The following is a 15,497-nucleotide window of genomic DNA, read 5'->3' as shown; positions in this document are numbered from 1 at the left end:
CTTTATTTAATTTTTGTTATTTATATTTTTTTATTTGCTCAGAAGCAACTCCAACTCTGTATGTATCTATGTGCTTACAAATAAACTGCACTGGCTGGCCGGCAAACAACACGCTTAGTAGATCTCTTTGGTGTCCTCTGGCACGGTCTTTCTTCTTCCACTTCTGATGAATTCATCTGATCTCGAGGCACGGTCAGATTTAACAGTCACCTCTGGATCCAGTTCCAGGCAGCCCAAAGCAGCCAGAAAGCATACTTGGTGGAAACTGGTTTGCTTTGCTCCTCTTTGGAACAGCAAACGGCATACAAAATGCCCAGCAGATGCTTTTCCACAGGCCGACTCCTGCCAAAGCAGCACTTTGCTGGGATGATCAGACAGCGAAATACTTTGGCATCTTTCAACAACACGCCAGGCGTCTGTGCAGGATTGGAGCCACAGCCCAAATAGGGACCAGGAAGAGGGAAGGGGTGGCCCGGGTTAGGAAGTGCGGCTGCGGGAATGATGATGAAACGGGGCAACGCAGCTGCCGAGGCGGAGAGGCAGGTGGTGGGAAGGCCCACTCGCGGGGGGGGGGCGGGGAGCGTTTGCCTTCCTCTCCTTCTGCTGCTGCTGCGGGGGGGGGGGGGGGAGGAAGCAGGAGGAGGGGACCGGTGAGCCCAGCCTGCCTCCACGTGACTCGGGGAGGGGGGGAGGGGGGATCGGGCCCCTCCGCAGGCAGGAAAGCACGAAGCGGCGGATTCGGCGCCGCGCCCTCGGCCCGCTCAGACGACCACGGGCTCCGGGACGCTGTTGAGCCGCTTCACCACGAAGAGCTTCTGGCCGGAGACGGTCGCCAGCAGGGAATGTTCCCCGAAGACCACTGCGGGAGGAGGAGGGGGGAGGGAGGAGGAGAGGCGCCGGTCAGCGGAGCCCCTCCCCCCCAGCAGCGCCCCCTCCCCCCCAGCGCCCCCTCCCCTCCCCCCTCGCTCACCGGAGACGCGGCGGAAGGGCAGCTCCGGGCCCCGCGGCAGCCGGAAGGCGCAGGCCGTGCTCACCAGCTCCGCCATCGCGCCCGCCGTGCGCTCGTCGTTCTCCAGGTCGCCGGCCGACTGCGGGGAGANGAGGCTCCTCACCGCCAGGACGGCGCCGTCGCTGATGACCAGGTAGCCGGTCTGGTCCGGGATGCGCTCCAGGCCCTGCGTGAGGGCCGCCGCCGCCGCCGCCGCCGCCGCCTGTCGGGAAAGAAGCAGCGCTCGGTCAGCGGAGCCCCTCCCCCTCGCCCCCCCTCCCCCTCCCCCCGCCGAGGCTCTCACCATGCCCGGCCGGAGCCGCGAACAGAGGCGGGCGGGAACCGAGCCAGGCGCGCTGAGCCCTGCGGAAACGGAAGAAGCCGACCTCTGGAGAGTCCGCACAGGCGCTTCCTTCCGGCGAGGGAGGTCTGGGCGGAAGAGGCCTCAGCCCGGGATTCGCGCGAGATCTGTCGGGCCACGGATAGCCCCGCCTCTGCGGGTGACGCCCACGCGAGACGCGGCGGGAGGGGAACGGCCCCTCCCCTCCCCTCCCCTCCCGCAGGCGCTGCGCCCCCGGGGGTCGAGCCGCCTCGGCTGGGCTCCCTTCGGCTTTCGCGCCTTCGCGGGGGAGGCCGCCTGGTCGTTCAGGCTGCAGAGGCCGTTAATGTCCAAGCGAGGCTGGTTCCTTCCGGGCCTGAGCGGCGACTCGTTGGAGCCTTCTCCGTTAGGGAAGGGCGGGGGGGGAGGTGCGAATATCCAGAGGGAGGGGGGAGGGGGGAGGGAGCCCCCCCCCATCTTGGGCGAGACCGGATCGAAGAGGCTCGGCGAAGAGCTCCGTTGGCCAGAGAGCCGGTGGGCCCCGCCGCCCTTGGCTTCCGGCACCCGGGAGGAGTTCGGCCTCTCCCGAAGCCCCCCCCCCCCCCCCCCCCCCCCCGAGAACCCTTCAGCCCAGATGCGGGCGAGAGAAACGAGACGGCTTAGCAACATCCAGGTTTATTAACAGAAAGCTCCGCTAAGAAAACGGGCGCCCCGCGGCTGCTAGAGGCCCCCGCTGCAGCCGCCCCGCCTGCGGCCGGAGACCACGGTGTTCAAGACGAGGATGCCGACGAGGATGCTCAGAGCCAGCAGCAGGGCGACGGCCAAGGCCGCGTGGATGGCGGTGGTCACCCCGAAGGCGAAGAGGAAGAGAGTCTGCTGGCAGAAGCCAGGCTGGCCAACGTCCTCGTAGTCGGGGGGGTAGATGGAATAGACCCACACGTTGCCTGTTGGGGGAAAGCGAGGAAAGTGGCCAGGAAGGGCTAGGGGCTCCTACCCTGATGCCCCTCGAAAGTCCGGCCGCTGCTTAGTCTGGGCTCAGAAACGGCTGTTCCTAAGGCGCTGCTGCCGTGGGCAGGGGAGGCTGTTCCTCCCTTCGGCCCCAGAAGCCGCATGAAAGGCGGCCCGAGCTCAGTTAAGAGCCTTCAGCCCAGCAAACCACCATGATGGCCATCTCGGCCGGTTAAAGGCTGCAGAGGCCATGCAACTCTGTGCTCCACCCTGGAAGGGAGAGAACTCCCGGCTGGCCCCTCCCCATCAGGAGCCCCCCCCCCCCCCACCTGCGATGAACCAGGCGCAGAGGAAGAGGAAGCCTGCTCCCTGCAAACAGTTGAGCAGCGTGCTTGGTCGGTTCGTGCCGTCCCCGCAGGGAATACAGCTGAGGAACAGGAGCAGGAGTGTGACGGCACTCAGGATGATCAAGTAAATGGGGAGGAGAGGCTGCCGGGGACACTGGCCGAGATAGACTGCTCCTGGGGAGGGAGGAGCAAAGATTAGCCTCTTAGATTCTTGGACCTTCTTTCAGCATGACGTACCCAGAATGCGGATCCCTCCCACTGGGCCCTGCCTGTGTCAAGAGGAGCCCACGTGGGTTAAGCTGAAGATGAAGACCCTTTCCTGAAATTTGGGACTCTCAAACTGGCTGTGGCTCTAATCGGTATCTGCACCCCAACCCAGGGAGACGTGCAGACTGCAGGTATGGGTGGGAGGAAAAGCCCAGCCCAGTCTCCATTGCCCCATTCCAAGGCAGCCCAGTCCCACAGCCCAACAGCAAGGATGGCCTGCAAAGCTGCCTTGGTGCCTGAGCCCCCAGCCAGGAGCAACGGGCCTGGGAGGGAGGGAGGGGACGGAGGGGCCTGCAGCCGAGGCAGATGCCCGAGTGGCCCAACGGGCTCCTCAGGGCCATGCCTGGCACGGGTGTCTTGGGAAGGGCAGCCCCGTTGGCCCTTTTGAGCACCACACCTTGCAGGCCGGATTCACCGAGCGCCTCCAGGCGCAATGCCGGCGGTGCTTTGTAAGGCAGGCAGGCAGGCCTTGGGCTGTTACAGTTTTCTCAGCAAACGAGGACTGATAGCTTCTCAGGCTGTACACAGCAGGCTATCCAGCCGCCTTGGGGAGCTCTGCTCCTCCAAAGAGCCCCTGCAGGAGCTGACGACTTCAGGGCGGGCCCGGCAAAGGACTCGGAGGCACCACCGGAGCAGGGGCGGCAGGCGGGCCGAAGGGGCTGTGGGGAGGCAGGGACGGGACGGGGTGAGGATTCCACTCACCGATGGCGATTCCTGCCAGAGGCAGCGCAGCAAAGAGGACTTTCCCTAGGACTGGAGGAGGGAGAGGGAGGGGTTAGGCCACTCTAGAGATGGGGGGGAGTACCAGCAAAGCCAAGGTGTGTGTGGGGGAAGAGCAGCCTACCCATCAGGAGGGAGTGCGCGGAGGAGGAGGAAGGCTCTTCGGTGGCCCTCAGGAGAGGCCTCTCGGGCTGGGATTCCTCAGCCATGGCAGCTGCTGGTGAAGCCAAGGGGAGAACTGAAGGCGCCGACTGCCCTTCCACGCCCGCCCCACAACTTCTTAAGTAGCCCCTGTCTCTGGCCTCCTGACCCAGGTGTGGCCCACCCTCGGCAATTACAATGGAGGGGGGAGGGTGTGCAAAGTTGGGCTCCTCCCTCCTTTAGGCTTGTGCTCTCTCTCTCTCTCTCTCTCTCTCTGTGTGTGTGTGTGTGTGTGTGTGTGTGTGTGTGTGTGTGTGTGTGTGTGAAGCAATGAACTGCTTGGGTGGGAGGGCCCTCTCTTCCCTCACTTGCCTCTCAGCTGGTGGGAGGGCTACAGGCCAGGCTCCCAAACAACCAACCAGGATGAAACAACCAGGGCAAAACGGAATAATGCTTGGAAAGTAGGAAACTGAGCTGGGGACCTGCTTTGCTTGATCTATAGCTCTCAGGGGACCGGCAGGAAATTAATCAGATTGTCCTTCACCCTCCTAAGGCTCACAGGGCGCTTCCCTCAAATGAAAAGGGCACAGAAGCCAGCTGTGGGTTGGGGTAAGCCTCCCACTGGGCCCGCCCTGGGCAACTTGCTCAGTTGCTGACCGGGCTCAGCCTGAGGGCCTGGGTTGAGCTTGCCCCAGTGCCAAGCAGGAGTGGGATGGGCGAGCACCACGAAACGCGGGTGGTCTGCCATTGGCAGCAGACCCCCATACTGCTTGGTCCCCAAGATCAGGACCAGGGCATCTGAGAACCCCACCTGCTGGCTCCGGCCTGACCCATCTCCAGCCTGCACAGCCCTCGGGAGTTGCTGGAGGCCCGGGGGGGAGGGGCAGGCCCTTTGCAGCACCCCTGCCAGGCCGTAAAATGTGTCCTCTGGGGGGGAAGGGTTACTTTGCCCCCCTCCCTCTGCTATTAGGAATTAGAGTATTTATAGATATACTTCCTTTCCCAGGCATTTAATTATCACGTTGATGTTTTATCTCATAAACTTTACAGTTAGCTTTTCCCACTGTTTGGGTTCTTTTGTTACCAGAGCCAGGCCTCCCACCGCGATTGGCCCAAGCTGATCTGACCCAGCAAAAACGTTGGGATAACAGTGGGGCCAGGAGAGTCCTCCGCACAGGGATGCCTTCAGCCCCCCCCCCCCATCCCAGAGGCATTGCCGTTCTTCCTGCCCTTCCCAACTCTTATCTTGCAGGTGGATGCACTTGGTGAGGCTTGGGCTGCCCCAGCTGAGCAAGGTGCCTGGCCAATCCCAGAGGCAGCAGAGGCCAGGCCAGGTGCCTGTGTGCTCAAGGCAGGGACGTCCCCTCTGTTGCTCAGCCATGGTCGGTAAAAGAGGCAAAGGGGTAGGGGAGATTAGGGGGTGGCTGTGCTGGACCCGAGGCTCTCCCTGCCCCTCCCCTTTTCCCAAGCCAGCACAAACCTCAGTGCAGGGAGCAGAGCACAGCCCAAATGGGAGCCAGGGGACGCAGGGTGCCCTGCGTTGTTTACCTGAAGCAGTTGGGGCTCACTCAGCGGGGAACAGAAATGGACAGGCAGCTGTTCTGACGCCACCTCACTCTTCCTTTCCAGCCCGCAAGGAGCAGCTGACTCCCCACTTCCTCCTGCTGCGGTTGCCCCTCCAGCCCCACCCTGCTTGACTGTACCAAGGCCGGAGTTGCTGAGGAGACGACCCCCCTCACTTGCCAGATCTTTCCCCAGCCAGGACCCTTCACGAGGTCCCAGGAAGACAGACGGCTTTGTGGCACATAACTTAAGCTGAGGTTATGTGAGGCACACAATACAAGTCACCCGGCTAGTGGACTACACTCAAACCTCAAACTCAGTTTAGCAATAGACCAAACATTTGCCAGCCGAGTGCAAGGCAGCTTTTCTGCATGCTTCTGGTTCCTGGGAGGGGAGGAAGGGGGTGCCCGAAGATCAGGTGGGCAGAATACTGTGAAACGGCAGGAACGATTAGTCACCCCTCCCCCACCCAACAGCCCTTCCTTCCCAGGCAAGCGCAGTCCAGGGAGATTTAATGGGCACTTGATGGAAAACAGGGTTACGGTTTATGCTGGGTTGCACAGCACGGTGATCCAGCCACTCATTTGGCCCCAGCAGCTGCAGGACGATTGCTTTCCGTGAAGTGTGCCATAACACCAGGGGTTCACTTGCACCTTCTGTCCGGCGCTGTCCTCCAAGGCCTGGTGGGGTTTCATTTTGGCTCTGTGCCCATCCTTCCTGCAGCGGCCTTCTGGACATGCTCAAAAGTACTGTCAGCAGGTTCAGCTACCGTGAAACCAAGGAGAGCTTTAAGCTCTGTTGTCAGAACTGCCACCTCCCTGTCAGCCTGCTATGAACCATGGGAGGGATGTTAACTGGCAAAAATCTGGCGTGAACTCTTAGTTCTGGCTTTACACCAGTGCAATTCATTTGACTTCTGGTGAACTGTACCTTTCTCAGCAAATGGATTCAAGGATCATTTTCACTTAGAAGCTGAAACTGAGGCAGGTGCGACATCTGCTCTGTTGTCCAGATACCTTCCTTCCATTGCAGACAAGCCCACTAGGCAAGGGGTCCGGATGGAGTTCAGTAGCCCATCCTCCAGTCCTCCTTTCTTCTTCCCCCTCTAGGCAGGCCTCCCTGAGAAACACAGCTGCCCTGGCAAGATCAGTTGGGGGACGTGTGGGTGTGCGTGTGTGCGTGCGTGCGCGGGGGCATTTACTGCCTCTGCCAGAGCAGAAGAGCCCAGTGAGCCTGGGGACGAAGCAGATACTGGAGGCTGGCACAAAGCAGCACTGCGGGCTCCTTCGGGCACTCTGAGCTTGGCTGTTTTCTTGCAGTTGTTTCATTACCAAAGTAGGTAACATCATCAGCGCTAGCAGGGAGTGGGGTTTGCCCTCCTTTTATACATTAGTGCAGTGGTGGCGAACCTATGGCACGCGTGCCAGAGGCGGCACTCAGAGCCCTCTCTGTGGGCACGCGCGCCATGCCCTGGAGATGGCAACTGTCCCTCTTCAACCAGCTGCCTGTTAACTCGCTGAGGTCCCACATGGCCAGATGCATCCCGGCACAGCTGGTTTCCCCGCCCCGCCCCGTCCCTCCTGGCCTCGCATGCTCTACTTTTCCCAGGCATGACCCATTGCATCGCCGCCTCAGCTGTCAGCCGGCCATCCAGCTCAGAGGCGGTATCTTTGAACTGCTGGCGGCAGGCTGCGGAGCCCCAGAGTGGGCCGGTTGAGGGGCTGGCAGGCTGTGGCTGCTGACGGACACCGTCGGCCCCCATGCACTCACTGGCCTCTGTGTGCGGGGGCTGATGGTGTCAGGCAGCAGCCGCCCTGGTCCCTGCCTTGCCCCATGGCAATGGCACCCCCATCCTGCCTCACCTCACCCAGCAGGACGAGCCTCCTGCCTACCGCTCCACCTGCCAGAGACCCCCTGGATCTCCCCCAACCCTGCCCACACCCACAGGCGTCCCTCCTCACGAGCAACATTGAGGTGACCACGCCCACCTTGGCGACACCCACCCAATCTGTCATGACCACCACAGCCCCGCCCAACCAGTGGGCCACGCCCACCTGGCACCCGGCGATAAATAAGTGGGTTTTGGGTTGCAGTTTGGGCACTCGGTCTCTAAAAGGTTCGCCATCACTGCACTAGTGGGAGGACGGTGTGACCCACCCAGACCACCAGGTAGGACACTGTCCTCAAGGGCAGAAGAGGGTCTTCACGGATGAGCGAAGGTGGTTAAACCATTTCTCCTGATCGTTCCCTTCATGCCACTCCTATCCTTAAATCCTTTTGCGCTCTTAGCTAACCTGGATGCAACTGTCTGCGAAGGGATCCCAGACTTCCCTGGAGGCAACCCTCCAACCCAAAAGCTGCAACTCTTCTTAGCTGGTCATTTTGGACCGGACTTTCGTTTCAAGGAAGCTGTTCTGACTCACAGGGATTTTTATTTCCCCTCGACTGAGCCTTATTGGTCGCTGGTCCCTGCTAGGGAGCCTGAGCCTGAAAACGCCCCAGAAAAGGTAGGGTGCCCTTCACTCAGCAACTAAGGGAGGGGCTGTCCTGATAGAAGTCTCCAAGCCCAGCTGCCCCCAACCCCTCTGCTTTTGGGGTCAATAAACGCTCCCGCCAGCCCCCCCCCTCGGGCAGCAGGGGTCTCCGGGGGGGGGGGCAGCCTCTTAGCCAGGAACGATCCACCACTCGCCGATTCAACCCTTTATTGAACGCCGCCATCAGCTCGCACCCCCGGGTCCCTCCCTCAACACCTGGAACGGGGCCCCGTGGCCCGGCACAACGACGTCGGCGATGGCCAGGACGCGAGCCCGGCTCTCGGCCTGCCGGGCGGGGTCTTCGCTCAGGGCCGCCCACTCCTCCTCGTCGTCCTGGTGCTCGAAAAGGTCTCCGGCCACCACCACGCTGCCCAGGGAAGTGCCCAGCACCAGCAGGCTGACGTCGCTCCCCGTGTGGCCGGGCGTGGGCAGCACCTCCAGGTGCCCCTCGTGGATCGGGTAGGGGGCTCCCCGGCGCAGCCCCGTGGGCAGGTAGCGGCCCCCCGGCTGGCAGACGTCCGTGCCCACGATCAGCTCGGCCCGCGGGAAGAGGTTGAGGTTGCCGGCGTGGTCCGAGTGGCCGTGGGTGCACACCACGTGGCGGACATCGCCCGGGGACACCCCCCGCTCCGCCAGGCCGGCCAGCAGCCGCTCCCGCGCCCAGGGCCCGCCCGTGTCCACCAGCGTCAGGCGCGGGCCCAGCACCAGCGACACCGTCCCGTCCGCCAGGGTGGAGCCGTCCGCCTGCGCCCGGCAGTAGCCCTCCTGCACCACCGACACCGAGTACGGGCAGCCGGGCAGCGACAGCGGGGCCGCCCTCCGCCGGGCCATGGGGGGGGGGAGAAGGGGGGCCGCGATCGCCTCCGCCGCCTGACCCCCCCCTGGCGGGCAGACGCTCAGCGGAGCCCCGCCCCCGCCGAACTGCGCATGCCCCGGCGGCGGCGGCGGCGGCGGCTGGTGACGTCACGCGGGCGCCGCGCTCGGCTGGCCAGAGCCCGGCCTGGGCCCGATGGCGGAGGAGAAGAAGCCGAAGGTGGGCAGCGCGCAGCTGCCCACCGAGTCCATGAAGGTGATGGCCGAGTCGGTGGGCATCGGGCAGGTGCCCGAGGAGACGTGCCAGCTGCTGGCGGACGAGGTCAGCTACCGCATCAAGGAGATCGCGCAGGTAGGCGGGAGGGGGGAGGAGGAGGCGGGGGGGAGGGAGGGAGGGAGTTGGGGGAGCAGAAGGCGGGGGGGATTCACCTCCCTGCGCCCCCCCCTTCCTGCCCCTCCCCCTCCCCCTCCCCCTCTCCGCAGGACGCGCTGAAGTTCATGCGGCTGGGCAAGCGGCAGCTGCTGACCATGGGCGACGTCGACCTGGCCCTGAAGCTGAAGAACGTGGAGGTGCTTGGGGAGGGGGAGGGCGCGGGGGGGGCTGGGGGCTGGCCTCGGCTCTCCCCCCCTCACCCACCGGGCTCTCCTCCTCCTCCTCCAGCCGCTCTACGGGTTCCACACGCAGGAGTTCATCCCGTTCCGCTACGCCAGCGGGGGAGGCCGCGAGCTCTACTTCTACGAGGAGAAGGAGATGGACCTGAGCGACATCATCAACACGCCCCTGCCCCGCGTCCCGCTGGACGTTTGCCTCAAGGGTGAGGGGCCGCTTGGGGGGGGGTCTCCCGTGGCTCTCCTGGGGGCACGACCCCAACCCCACTCCAGCCGCCAAAGGGGGGGGCACGTGCAAATCGGGACAGCACCCGTTGCGACAAAGGGAGCTGGTTGCCACAGATGTTTCTCTCCCCCCCCCCCAGATCTGAAAGGCCCCTGATTTCCGGTCTTGATTAGACGGTTTCCTTTGCTTCTCGCCCCCCCCCCCCCGAAACTCACACCTGGGCATAGAGAGGCCTGGCTCTCAGCACGGGTGACCTCGTGCCAGGGGACGGAGCACAGCATCCCTCCTCAGGAGCGAAGCTGCTCGTATGCTGCGTATTCCCTTTCCCCTGGGGGGGGTGTTCCATAGTGGCTTTGGAAGGAACCAGCTGGAAAAGGGCCACAGCCATCAAGCCCGCGGGCTACTCCAGTTTGGAAAGATCCCTGTTTGAGGAAATGCCCTGGCAGACACACCCACACGGTCTGTGCAATCTCTTGCGCCTATATAGAAGTATTTGGGGTGGGTGCCCCAATGGGCGTAGTCAGAGCATGCAGGGCAGCGGGGCTTCTCTTGCATCTTCCCACCCTCCGCCATCTTGGAGGTTCCTCCCCCCCACCTTTCTCTTGGCCACAGCATGAGGGCAGGTGGCACACGCGGCATCCAGGTGCATTATGCCGTTGAGCAGAGCAGCTGCCGGTGCAGAAGCAGGCAAACCGGAAGGCATTGAAATATCCTGGAGTCTGTGCTGCTTTATGTTTATAAGCTGTTAACTTTGGTCCTTCCTGACTTCTCTTCCAGTTTGACTCTGTAACACTGCCAAGAAGAGACCAAGCCAGGGTTTTGCATACCAGTTATCTCCCTCTCTTTGAAGCTTCTCCCCTTTTTCTAATAGCACACTGGCTGAGCATTGAGGGAGTTCAACCGGCGATCCCAGAAAATCCACCTCCGGGTGAGTGACCAACCCTGGGTGGAAAGGCCAGGCAGGGCAGGCAGCTTCCTGCCTCAAGCGAGAGAACTGGCTTGGGAGCCATTGCTGCTTAGCCTTGACCCCAGTCCATCTCCTCCCTCCGCAGCCCCCAAGGAGCAGCAGAAAGCCGAGGCCACCGAGCCCTTGAAGGGAGCCAAGCCGGGCCAGGAGGAGGAAGGTGCTCTCAAGGGCCAAGGACAGAGCGCCAGCCCGGCTGATAGCAAAGGTCAGTCTGAGCCCAGCTGGGGGGGGGGGGATGGGGGGTAAGGGGCAAAGATTAAGCCCCTTTGCTTGGCACCCGTGGAGGAGATTGGCCATCCCAGAGTGAGGCACTCTCTTTCTCCCTGGGTCTTCAGGAAAGTACCAGTGGTCACCCTTGACCAGTCCAGCCAGGGCTTGCAAACTATTGGCAAAGAATGTGGCTTTGCCAGGCACCCAAACCTCTGTGCCGGGGGTGCGCCATGGAGGAGCGGCGGGCAGCTGCTGGTCAGGAAGCATTTCATAGTGATGGGAGCAGGCAGGCATCTCCCACAGGTCAGCAGCAGCCCTCTACCCCCTCTGCCCTCCCTGGAGGAACCTCCGACTATCACAGTGGCATCGGGCATCGGGCATCAAGTTGCACCTTTCGGTCTTGGACTCTAAGCCGTGCACCATTTGCTTCCCGTGGCTTCTCTTCGTGGGCTAAGGCTGTGCGTCCTCTCAGTGGTCCCTGGAAGTTCCCTCCGGATAGGAAGGGGAGGCGAAGATAATGCACCCCCAGGGCCTTTACCTTCTCTTCATCTGCACAGGCAAAGAGAAGAAGGGGCTTCTGGAAGGAGCCCCCCTGAAGTTGAAGCCACGGAGCATCCACGAGCTCTCTGTGGAGCAACAGCTGTACTACAAGGAGATCACCGAAGCCTGTGTGGGATCTTGTGAAGCAAAGCGTGCGGTGAGCATCCAGGAGCACTCCATCTGCAGACAACGCTCCCTCCCTCCCTCCTCTGCCCCCTGGCTAGCCACATGCTGGAGAAAAGGGCGAGGTGGCCTGGGGGGCGTCTCCAGGCCAGGCTTGGACAGCGCCTCGGCCAAGTCCAGGTTCCTGTCCCTTGGCCTTTGGCAAGAATGGGCGGAACCTCCCTCGCCTGCCTGAAAAGTGGTGTTTGAACACCTCCCCTGGAACTGGCCAGGCTTCTTGCCAAAGTCTTTGGGGGGGGAGGGGGAAGGAAGAGTCCAAAACCGCCCTTTTCCATCTGATAGTCTGTATAATACCCCAATTCGGCTCTTTCCCCCCCCCCCCCCAACTTTTTTCTCCCCAGGAAGCCCTTCAAAGCATTGCCACAGACCCCGGCCTCTACCAGATGTTGCCCCGATTCAGCACATTCATTTCCGAAGGGGTAAGGGGAAGGGGGGGGGTCTCCCGGTCCCTTCGCCAGATCCTGGCTGTCGCTCCAAACCACAGCGGGTGGTTGAAGGATGAGGCAGCCTGCCGTGTCCTCAGCTCTTTAAGGGAGGGAGGGGGGGGGGCTGTTCCAATTTCTCGGAGGCTGGAAGAGTTGCACTGAGCCAGCATACTTAGGAGTGACTTCGGGGGGAGGAAATAGTCCTGCCTGCTGTTAAGCTCTTGGGAATAGGTCACCCCTCTGGACTCTTGGGCGGATCCTGAATACCTGGGGATGATCCCAAGGTGGCCACGTGCCTGCTTGAAGACGGCCGGAAGCCAGCCCTGGAGCAAAGTGCCCGACCCTCCTTGCTGGTTCTCGGCAAAGGCAGAAAAGGCTCTCCTCCTCCTCCACCCCCCCCCACAGTGTCGCCCCAGGCCCTGGAGAGAGAGCGAGGGGCCTCTGCAGTTGGGGAGGGTGCAGCCTGGGATGGGCCAGCGTTCTGGCTCCGAGATGCAGCTTGGTTATAAATTGCTCGGCTCAGGGGTGGGGAGCCTCCTAGTTGGGAAGCCCCCACAGCAAAGATGGGTCAATTTGTATTCATAGTCGGGCCTGATCCTATTCAGAATCCCTCACAACCTTCTGTCCGGCCCAGCACCAGCCATCCAGGCAGCCTGGACCACGTGAGCAGCAGCATGGCACCTTGGAACTGCCCTGGACGGAGCCTGGCCAGCTCCTCCTCCCCTCCTGCGGATGAAGGGCCTTCGCTGAGGGAAAGAGGACGGATCTCACGGTCGCCTTCCTGCCCCTCCAGGTGCGGGTCAACGTGGTGCAGAACAACCTGGCTCTTCTGATCTACCTCATGCGGATGGTCAAGGCCCTGATGGACAACCCAACCCTGTATTTGGAGAAATACGTGAGCAGCAGAGGCCTCCCTGGCACTGGGGCCGGGGGGAGGGGGAGGGAGGGAGGGAGGGGACTGGCGCTGAGGGGCCTCTGCGGTCCTATCCGTTGCTGCAGTTGCACGAGATCATCCCGGCAGTCATGACCTGCATCGTCAGCCGCCAGCTCTGCCTCAGGCCAGATGTGGACAACCACTGGGCCCTGAGGGACTTTGCCGCTCGCCTCATCGCCCAAATCTGCAAGAATTTCAGCACCACCACTAACAACATCCAGTCGCGCATCACCAAAACCTTCACCAAGGTCAGGGCCCGGGGAGGGTCCGGGGCATTTCGCAGCCCCGCCTTCTGCTGCTGCTCCTCCTCACGCTTCTTTCCCTCCCTTTGTTCACCAGACCTGGGTGGACGAGAAGACGCCCTGGACTACGCGGTATGGATCCATCGCTGGCCTGGCGGAGCTGGGGCCTGACGTGAGTGGACGCCCGGGTGGAGCCAGGAGGGGCCCGCTTGGCCCAGCTTGGCCAGGGGCCCAGACGGCTTCCGGTCTTCTCTCCAGGTGATCAAGACGCTCATCCTGCCGCGGCTGCAGGTGGAGGGGGAGCGTGTCCGCAGCATCCTGGAGGGTCCTGTGGTCAGCAATATTGACAAGATCGGGGCCGACCACGTTCAGAGTCTCCTGCTGGTAAGGGAAGGGACCCCTCCCCCGAGCAGTCCATACGAAGAGGCTGAATTGCCTCGTCCGGAGGGGGCCTGCTTGCCCTCTGGAGAAAAGGGTCCACCCGTGTGTGCTGGGGGGGGGTTGTCTTTCCCTGGGGAGTTTTGCTACCTATCTTTTCCCTTCTCACCCCCACCCCACAGAAGCACTGTGCTCCCGTCCTGGCCAAGCTGCGTCCCCCACCAGACAACCAGGAGGCCTATCGAGGCGAGTATGGCGCCTTGGGGCCCCTCCTCTGCACCAACGTGGTGAAGGCCCGGGCCCAGGCAGCCGTGCAGGCTCAGCAGGTGAACCGCACCACGCTGACCATCACCCAGGTAGATCAACTGGCACTCTTCCTCTCCCGTGGCTTTCGCAAATGTGGCAGGAGGCAGGGCTGACCGTCTGCTCCTCTCCTCTCCTCTCCTGCACAGCCCCGTCCGACACTGACCCTCTCCCAGGCGGCCCAGGGAGGCAGCAGTGCCACACGGGCACCCAGCATCATCAAGATGCCCGGCTCTATCACCCTCCCCATGCAGACCCTCGTCTCAACCCGGCCAGCCACCCCAACGCAGCCCTCGCCTCCGCCCACCAAATTCATTGTCATGTCTTCTGCCTCTGGCACCTCCACTTCCCAGCAGGTACGTCGGAGGGGGGGGGGGAATGGGGGCAGGCAGGCAGGCTCTTTTCTTTATTATTATTATTATTATTATTATTTATTGAATTTATATACCGCCCTATCTCCCTTACGGGACTCAGGGCGGTGAACAGGCGATAATAAAAACCATGATAAATATACGCAGATTTCTGTTCTTTTCTGACCTCTTCTTGCTCTCACAGGTGATCACACTCAGCGGTGGCCAAGCCAGCACCTCCACTTCGCCCGTCACCAGCACAGTGGCCAGCACGCAACCCCTTGTGAAGTTGGTTTCTGGTGGGCAGGCAGCCCCCAGCCCCCCCATCTCAGGCAGCGTCCAGAAGTACATTGTGGTTTCTCTACCACCTGCCACAGAGGGCAAAGGGGGGGCCTCCCAGCTCTCCCCCTCATCCTCTGCTCCGCCCAGCCTGGGACTGGCCAGTGGAACCCTCAAGCAGGAACGCAGCAACAGCCCCCAGTTGCCAGGCGGTGCCAGCATCACCACCGGTGCCACCGCCTTCCTCACCAAAGCCACCAATGGGGGGCAGGGCTTGGTGCCCGAGTCCCCACAGCCCTCCCTCTAGAATTCACAACCTGCCATCTGTGGGTGGGCTGGAGAGAGTCTGGGGCTACAGTCCCACGCCTCAGCTTTCGGTGCTAGGGGAGAGCACCACTATGGGCCAAGCTTGCCCTGCGCCCAGGACTGACCCTTCGTCCTGCCCACCTATGGAGAGAAGGGGGGTGATGGGGCTTCCCCACTGCTCCTTCCGCTGCCTTTGACAAAATATGTCTGCTGTAAATACTTTCCAGTACCTAATAAACATGCCTGTTCAACAGCGTGGGGGTGGGGTCTCCTTTGGGGACAAGCATGTGGCATAGCCTGAGTGGCGGGAGGGGGTCCCGGACGCCCAGCCCTGAAGTCCGATGTGCTGCTTAAGGCCTTTGCTCCCTCATAGGGGGCTGCACTGGTGTGGGATCCAGGAGGTCAACGCAAGTTTCAGCAGGGGGCCAACTGGAAGAGTGTGGGGAGCTTCAGGCTTGCTGGGTCTGCCAGGGCGAGCTGCCTCCCCCCCCTCCAATCTTTTCAGTTGGGGGGCAGGCAGAGCCCTTGCCTGAGGGCCTAGGAACCTGAACGCTCCACCCATCCAACCTGGAAAGGGGCGGGGTGCAAATTGCGCTGGGTGAGCAGACGGGGAGTCCAGCCACGGGTCCTCGCCGCTGTTCCCCCCCCCCCCTCTGCGGCGGCCCACAGAAAGACACGCGGCCTGCCTGGCCTTTGCCGGTAGCGCCTTTACTGGCCGCCGGGGGGCCCGGCGATAAGCGCCCTCTGCCTTGGAAGCGACCCGCCCTCCCGAAGTCCCGCCTCGTGCCACCGACGGGCGTCAGCGACCGCTTGGGCCGGTTTGTCGGGGGCGGGAGGCCAGAGGCCGCCTCCCGCTGCCTGGGAAGCGCGACTGGGAAGCTGTTCGGGGACGAAGAAAACCACCG

At 62.5% G+C, this 15,497-nt stretch overlaps 3 protein-coding genes across 4 annotated transcripts; 1 reads left to right on the top strand and 2 right to left on the bottom strand.

Annotated features, from left to right (window-relative positions):
* Positions 1–761: 761 nt before the first annotated feature.
* LAMTOR4 (late endosomal/lysosomal adaptor, MAPK and MTOR activator 4) lies at positions 762–1,295 on the bottom strand. Its single transcript, XM_015813178.1, has 3 exons — positions 1,281–1,295; positions 971–1,211; positions 762–859 (listed from the first exon to the last, which is right to left on the bottom strand). The coding sequence occupies exons 1-3, from the start codon at positions 1,293–1,295 to the stop codon at positions 762–764; spliced, it is 354 nt and encodes a 117-aa protein (XP_015668664.1).
* A 6,695-nt stretch (positions 1,296–7,990) lies between these two features.
* On the bottom strand, positions 7,991–8,658 carry MBLAC1 (metallo-beta-lactamase domain containing 1). The gene has a single exon (XM_015813177.1). It carries the CDS (start codon positions 8,656–8,658, stop codon positions 8,011–8,013), a length of 648 nt encoding a protein of 215 aa, XP_015668663.1. The 3' UTR covers positions 7,991–8,010.
* Positions 8,659–8,836: 178 nt separating this feature from the next.
* On the top strand, positions 8,837–14,846 carry TAF6 (TATA-box binding protein associated factor 6). 2 transcript variants are annotated; one of them, XM_029283588.1, is made up of 14 exons: positions 8,837–8,962; positions 9,124–9,210; positions 9,302–9,455; positions 10,347–10,403; positions 10,528–10,647; positions 11,210–11,349; positions 11,717–11,794; positions 12,594–12,695; positions 12,800–12,982; positions 13,074–13,148; positions 13,235–13,360; positions 13,537–13,710; positions 13,807–14,013; positions 14,213–14,846. In XM_029283588.1, exons 1-14 carry the CDS (start codon positions 8,837–8,839, stop codon positions 14,591–14,593), a joined length of 2,010 nt encoding a protein of 669 aa, XP_029139421.1. In that variant the 3' UTR covers positions 14,594–14,846. The 2 variants fall into 2 exon arrangements, with proteins under 2 accessions (XP_029139421.1, XP_015668684.1); XM_015813198.1 differs by having other exon boundaries at positions 8,837–8,992.
* The last annotated feature ends 651 nt before the right edge of the window (positions 14,847–15,497 follow it).

Source organism: Protobothrops mucrosquamatus, unplaced genomic scaffold (assembly GCF_001527695.2).
Source record: "Protobothrops mucrosquamatus isolate PMUCROS unplaced genomic scaffold, P.Mucros_1.0 scaffold141, whole genome shotgun sequence".
Classification (NCBI taxonomy): Eukaryota; Metazoa; Chordata; class Lepidosauria; order Squamata; family Viperidae; genus Protobothrops; species Protobothrops mucrosquamatus.
Note: the sequence above shows the minus strand (reverse complement) of the source record. Positions and strands in the feature narration are given on the sequence as shown.